The sequence below is a fragment of the Carcharhinus amblyrhynchos genome, chromosome 4 (assembly GCF_965287045.1).
Source record: "Carcharhinus amblyrhynchos chromosome 4, sCarAmb.v2.hapA, whole genome shotgun sequence".
Taxonomy (NCBI): domain Eukaryota; kingdom Metazoa; phylum Chordata; class Chondrichthyes; order Carcharhiniformes; family Carcharhinidae; genus Carcharhinus; species Carcharhinus amblyrhynchos.
This window is the reverse complement of record NC_137327.1, coordinates 102,276,714-102,283,815: the sequence shown is the minus strand read 5'-3', so window position 1 is coordinate 102,283,815 and position 7,102 is coordinate 102,276,714. Positions and strand designations below refer to the sequence as shown.

General features: G+C 41.7%; 1 protein-coding gene across 1 annotated transcript; it reads right to left on the bottom strand.

Moving 5' to 3' along the window:
- Positions 1-1,587: 1,587 nt before the first annotated feature.
- On the bottom strand, positions 1,588-6,284 carry LOC145342460 (meprin A subunit beta). The gene is made up of 3 exons (XM_080188024.1): positions 6,104-6,284; positions 4,238-4,334; positions 1,588-1,783 (listed from the first exon to the last, which is right to left on the bottom strand). Exons 1-3 carry the CDS (start codon positions 6,234-6,236, stop codon positions 1,588-1,590), a joined length of 426 nt encoding a protein of 141 aa, XP_080044150.1. The 5' UTR covers positions 6,237-6,284.
- Between the last annotated feature and the right edge of the window lie 818 nt (positions 6,285-7,102).

The following is a 7,102-nucleotide window of genomic DNA, read 5'->3' as shown; positions in this document are numbered from 1 at the left end:
TCCCAATTTGTATTGAATTTATTCACAATATACATTATTTAAAAAAAGTAGGACAAAAATGTTTTGTACTTTCACAGTACTTCTTTGACCAATTTTGCCTCATTTTTAAGGTCCATGTTGTTAATGCTCAAATTTGCACAATGAGAGGTGCATATTTCTGGCAAAGCAATGTTGGAGAACCAGTAGGTAGTTTCATTATGTAAATGTTTGTGTTATCTGTTTTAAAAAAAGTATACTCCAGGATAAATTCCTGCCTTGTTTCAAATTCTTTACAACTGAAGGATTACTTTTGTAGCGCAATCACAACTAGAGCAGATTTAATCTGTTTCCATCCACTGTGAACACACAATTTCAGGTCTCCTCGCCAAAGCTGCTGGTGACTGGGGGATAGTGGGTTCTAAATGTGGAAAGGCCTTCACCAGTATGTTCTTAATTCCAATACCTGGAATTCAGAACCTGCTTGAAACCATTGTCAATTGTCTGAAAACCCCATCTGGTTCACTAATGTTCTTCAGGGGAGGAAATCTGCCGTCCTTACCTGGCCTGATCTACATGTAACACTAGAGCTACAGCGATGTGGTTGACTCTCAACTGCCCTGTGAATGAGGGCAACAAGGGATGGGCGAATGTCGTAGTGAATGAACATTGCTAGACAATCACCAGGCAAGACTGTTCCCTTCCTGTTGGCGAACACTTCAGTGGTCACGGGCATTCAGCCTCTGACCTTCGGGTAAGTGTTCTCCAAGGTGGCCTTCACGACACACGACAGCGCAGCGTCGCTGAGCAGAGACTGATAGCCAAGTTCCGCACACATGAGGACGGTCTCAATAGGAATCTTGGGTTCATGTCACACTATCTGTAACCCCTGTGACTTGCCTGGGTTTGCAAAACCTCACTCACTGTACTGTCTGGAGACAATACACATCTCTTTAACCTGTGATCAGTTCTCCTTCCACACACATTGTCGGCCACTTTAGGACTTGAACAGCAGGTTAGGTGTAAAGATTTGCATTCTAATCAGTAATCTCTAAACTGTCTGTGCTTTATCTGCTCTGTCCGAGGCCAGAACTCTCCATTCACCTGACGAAGAGGGAGTCCCCTCCAAAGCTTGTGAGTTTACTATCAAATAAATCGGTTGGACTAAAACCTGGTGTTGTCAGAATTTTTACTGTGTTAACATCTGTAAGGAGAGAAAAGAGCTGATGTTTCAAGTCCAGATAACCCTTTGTCAAAGCAGACATAGCAATGCTGGAAAATCTTTTGGTTTCAGATTCCAACATCCACATTAATTCACTTTTATTTACAGCTAGTGAGAAGCTTTGATGAAAGGCCATGGTTTGAAATGTTTTAGCTGTTTCTCTCCTCAGATGCTGCTGAGTATTTCCAGCATTTTTGTTTTTATTTCAAACCACCTGGTGGGTTTAGAGAATTTTATCCCCACTCTGGGCTGCAAGAGGAAAAGCTTCAAATTACTTTGCAAGCCCTTTGAATGTATCAGATTTGATTATGTGAATCATTCTGCTGACCTGGTAATAGTCTCAGCATTGACAATCATACTTGCCCTACATATACCTTTAATAATATGATTCACCTTTTATCAGCATTTGCATAATGTTTCCGTTTCTTGCAGCTGTAGATAGTGTACATACAAACAGCAACAATCAGAGCAAGGCAAATTCCAGGAACCACAGCTACGAGAATCAGGTCACGGGTATTCCATTTCTGTTCACAGTTTGGTCCCATATACCAGTAATCTCCCAAGGGACCTTTAAAATTTGCACACCTAGGAAACATATTTTGAAAATTTTACAACCCTGTAGCAATTCAATTGTTACCTAACAATTACAGATGCACAGATCTTAAAAAGACTTGCATTTGCACTTACTTAGTACCTTTCACAACTGAACAATTTTCTAAAGTGCTTTGCAGCCAATGAATTGTAGTCACTTTTGCAATGTATGAAAGTGACAACAATTTACACAAATTGATGTTGGTCATACAGATTGAAAGAAAAAATGAGTTTTTAAATAGTTTGGTGTATTCTACAATAATGCTGTATTTGGACATATACCCAAAGGGAAATGTTGCAGTGCTGTGGGGAAGAGTGGGGGAGTAGAATTAATTTGATATAAACATACAGATTAAGAGCAAGAGTAGACAACTTGGCCCCTTGAACCTGCTACGAAATTTGATAAGATCATGAATTATCAGACTGTAACCTTCCTGCCTAACCCCAATAACTTTTCAATTCCTTGTTAAATAAGAATCTTTCTAGTTCTGCCTTAAAAAATATTCAAGGAATCTGCTTCCGCTACCTTTGAGGAACTGGGCTCCAGAGAATCATAACCCTCAGAAAAGCTTTTTCCTGATCTCTGTCTTAAATGAGCGACCCCTTATTTTTAAACAGTGACCTTTGTTCTAGATCCTCCGACAAGAAGCTCCACATCTACTCAATCAGTACCCCTCAGGATCTGAAAGGTTTTGATCAAGTGGCCTCTCACTATCCTAAATTCTACTAGATACAAACCCAACCTCTCCAACCTTTCCTCGTAAGAAAGCCAGGGTGAACGAGATTGGAGAATGCCAGCTGTAGTCTTACCAATGTCCTGGCAGTGCCAAGGGGATGGGGCCTACTGTGGGCAGGTCCTAGGGGGGCAATCAGTGGGGGGTGAGGGTGTCCCGCTGCCATTTGCAAACAAGATCGGTTGGGGCTGGGGAGGCCAGCGATTGGCGGAGGCTGAGGTGGGGGGGGGGCGTGGGGGGGTAGTGTGGGGGGTGGTCTGCTGGGATGAGGGGGGTGGGGAAATCGGCACTGCTCGAAGGACCATTACTTCTTCTTTTGGTCCACAAGGGACAATGTTCTGGAAGCTTGTGGTGTTTACTACCAAATAAACCTGTTGGATTTTAACTTGGTGTTGTGAGACTTCTTACCACAAGGACTGCGCAGCTCCTTCACAAACGTTTCTTTCCACTCAATTTTTGTTTTGTATTTTCTGGTTATGCTGCTGTCTCATTCTCGGTCTCACTGATAGCTCTGGTTCTTTATTGCCGTGACTCTAGGTTGCACCATAGCAATGCCGTTTTTGGGCCACAACTTGTACATTTTAATTAGGCCCACCCATATCCATGGTTGGCAGCTTGTAAGCAGCCAGAATGCTGGCATTTAAACTGGCAAGCGACAGAAACACTGTGGGACTACACCAGGCAACCATTTTAACTTCCACCTGAAGTGCTCCCACAAATGATTATAAATTGGGGCTGCACCGCTGGGTAAACTTTAGTTTAATCTATTGCAGAATGTGTTTGGTGCTGTTGATAGTACCAGTTCTCTGTTGTGAGCTGCAGTAACATTCCCAGAGAATGACTTTCCCCAGATTCTTTTGGCACAAAAAGCCTCTGAGTTGGACAAGTTGGTCTTAGAGGCTAACATCAGTTTAGCACGAAATGCCATCTTTGTAAAGGAGTTAAAAAGAGATTTAGGAACAACCACTCAGAAGATCATTAGTGGCCTGTTTGTCAATTAAGTTGCCTGCTATTGCCTGCTAATGCTCTTAATAAGGAGACTACATGACACTTTTGTGGATATTGGTTAATTGGGCTGTATGGTGGCAACAGTGGTTAACACTGCTGCCTCACAGTGCCAGAGACCTAGGTTCAATTCCTGGCTTGGCTCCTGTGTGGAGTCTGCACATTCGCCCCGTGTCTGCGTGGGTTTCCTCCGGGTGCTCCGGTTTCCTCCAACAGTCCAAAGATGTGCGGGTTAGGTGGATTGGCCATACTAGATTATCCCTTCGTGCCAGGGGGACTAGCTAGAGTAAATGCATTTGGGATTGCAGTCAGTGCAGACCTGATGGGCCGAACGGCTTCCTCCTGCACTGCAGCTTTCTATAAAGCAATCTTGTGAAAATCGCAGGGAAGAAAGGGTGAAATGCTGTTTTCACAAACATTAGCAGTGAAGAAATGTAAATTTGCCTGCAATTTTTGGGCAATTTGCAATTTATGGCATATCTTTTTCTCGCTATAATTTACAGCCATTAAGGTGCTGATAGTTTTCAGCAGAATCTGGCCCAAGTGTACACCAGCCAGAGAGCTATCTTTGTATTTCATGAAATGATAATCTAAATGACCTCATGTCAATATTAACAAATTCATTTTATGTAGCTTTCTTAGGAATTTCATTTTTGGGGCAGTGCTAATTAAATCTCATTATTAATATCATTTCCAAACACATTTTTACCGGCAATATTCTTTCTCCTCCTTACAATAGCAAGGCATATTCTCAGGACAGGTGTTCACCAAACATGGATTGTAGTCACGAATATTTTTGCAATTTTCTGGAAGAAAAATACGGAAAGGATGTTGAGAAAAATGTTAACAGGGAAAAGATGGTTTCCTAAAAAGTTGTGAGGAATGAAATATCCCCCTGGTGTTATCAATTTGAAACATTAAGAGGAACATAAGCAGGTCTGCAAAAAATATGCAGCAATGGATTGGCTGCCACATTATTCACCCAACCCTATTTTCCTACCCATTGACAGGAGGGGAAACTGCTACACACCTTTTGTACCCCTGTTGAAGTTGAACTTTACTTCCATTATTCTAAAAATTATTTATTAGGCTCAAGTAGGCTTACATTCACACTGCAATGAAATTACAATGAAAATCCCCTAGTCGCCACAACCTGACATCTGTTCAGATACACTGAGGGAGAATTTAGCATGGCTAATTCATCTAACCAGCATCTCTTTGGAGTGTGGGAGGAAACCCCCACAGACACAGGGAGAACATGCAGACTCCAAGCAGACAGTGACCCAAGCCAGGAATTGAACCCAGGTGCTGTGAGGCAGCAGTGCTAACCATTGTGCCACCATGCTGCCCTCTATGTTCTTACGTGAGGGAATTTGGTCTCTGATCTTCATAATCCCAGAACAACAATCTAAAATAATGGCAGAAGTACAGTGATACAGCAGAATGCTGTTTCATGGTAGAATATAGGTTTGTACTTTGATTATTTCTGTGGAGTGAAATAGTCATGCTGTCAGAGAGGCCCAATAATCTTTGAGGACAGGAAATACTTTTCCCAGTGGAAATGGAACTAAAAATCAGGTGGCTCTGTATGATGCTCCATTTCACTCACCACAGGTTTAGTTCTGCTGGTTTTTGATTCGATTTGAATTGATTTATTATTGTCACTTGTACTGAGATATAATGAAAAGTATTGTTTCCTGCACAGTATACAGACAAAGCATACTGTTCATAGGGGAGAAGGGAAAGAGAGAGTGCAGAATGTAGTGTTACAGTCCTAGCTAGGGTGTAGAGAAAGATCAACTTTCTATAAGGTACATTCATTCAAAGTCTGATGTCAGCAGGGAAGAAACTGTTCTTGAGTTGGTCGGTATGTGATCTCAGGCTTTTATATCTTTTTCCCAATGGAAAAAGGTGGAAGAGAGTGGCCAGAGTGCTACCACGCCGATTTTGTGGCAAGCGAGGGTCCAACAACGAAAATTTCTGCTCACCTCTGGTTTCACCAGAACAAGGCTGTAAAATCCTATCCAGTATGTGCGGCGCGTGTAGGGGTCCTTGATTATACTTGGTTTTGAAGCACCCTCCTATTTCAGGTGGGAGTCCCATTAATTATATGCTGATTGGAGACCAATGATGTCCATGAGACTGGGATGAGATTTTAATGTCATATAGTTAGGGACACTAGCTACAACAGAACCCAACAGGGAAGAGCTGGTGGTCCAGAAATGCAAGTTGTTCTTATTAAGTCACAATGCTGTTATTCTGCAGGAAAATCTGGTCCATGGATAGATAAACTGTCTAGTGCAACCCTGAGATCATGAAACAATAATCTAAATGATCTCATGCCAACATTAACAAATACTACCTTTATATGTATTCTTATTAGGGAGAACATTCTGGGGCAGCACTTTTAAAATATTCAATCTCACAAGAGGATTTATTTTAGCATAGAATTTTTTGAATCCTCCTTAATCGGAAACTTTTGCACGTAACAAAGCTCCCCAGTGACACTTAGAGAACACTTTCAACATTAATGATGTATATTTGACCAACAATATTGATATTGGACAGTACTCACCCAGCATTGTACCTCCTGTGATACTGAGGACTGAAGATAGAGGTTTCAAAGTCTGTCCAGTAGATGTACCGGCCAACAGCATGAAGATGACTGTAAAAATAACACTCAGAAGTGACATTTTTGGAGTTTTCATGTCAGGCCTACACTTTATATTTCCACCAACGTTCCACCAGAGTGGAAATGGAACTCTGTCTGCATTAAGAACAGGTTGAAGTCCACAGAATTTATCTCTCCCCACATGACCATAAAGGAAATATATTTCAAGTAATCATTTAACAGTTGTTACAATTTGCCCCACCCAGGAAATGTGGAGCATTAATAGCTTGAAGAAGGTACCTTATCTGAGCTCTTTAAACAGCATCTTTCAAGAGGGAGAAAATGTAGCTGTGTATGATTTCCGCATCATTATTTTAATATACAATGTTTTCAATCAGATGCCAGTCCCAATGTGGAGGAGAGGGCATGTGGGTGGTCAACAGCCTTCATTAGTGTGTGTTCAGGTGTGAGGCTTTTATTGACTTGATCTCAAGGTATAGCACATGACTGAAAGCCTGAGGTGTCAATCAAATTGCTACATTTCAAAAGCTAAATAACATCCCCCTCTCATAATGAACTAAGGATTAACATCCCCTTTTACTTAGTGATTAAAAGACACGTTTGCATGCATGATACTGTCAACCACCATATACCTACCCTCTGTTCTTATGTATTAACAACTAGTCAATCTCTGACTATGCATTGCACACATAGGCTGGAGTTTTCCAGTGAGGTCTGCAAGCCACTAAAATCTCTGTTCACATCAGTGGGACTGGAAGATCCCACTGGTGTGAAGGGCTGGAAAATTTTGGCCATAGTGTTTAAAACATGCAGGTCTCTTAATGGAATGCGTGCATACTGACTGTTCTTTGTTCTTTGCCTGGTGAGTATTATTCCCATGGCCTTTGTGACTGTCGCCATTCCATTGCAGTTATTGAGACCTCTTGGACCTCTGGGATTGGT

Coding starts and splice junctions, on each gene's coding strand:
- LOC145342460 (XM_080188024.1), bottom strand. CDS start 6,236: ATGAAAACTCCAAAAATGTCACTTCTGAGTGTTATTTTTACAGTCATC. Junction 4,335..6,103: donor CACAGGAGGTACAATGCTGG/GTGAGTACTGTC, acceptor TTTTTCTTCCAG/AAAATTGCAAAAATATTCGT. Junction 1,784..4,237: donor GAGGAGAAAGAATATTGCCG/GTAAAAATGTGT, acceptor TATGTTTCCTAG/GTGTGCAAATTTTAAAGGTC.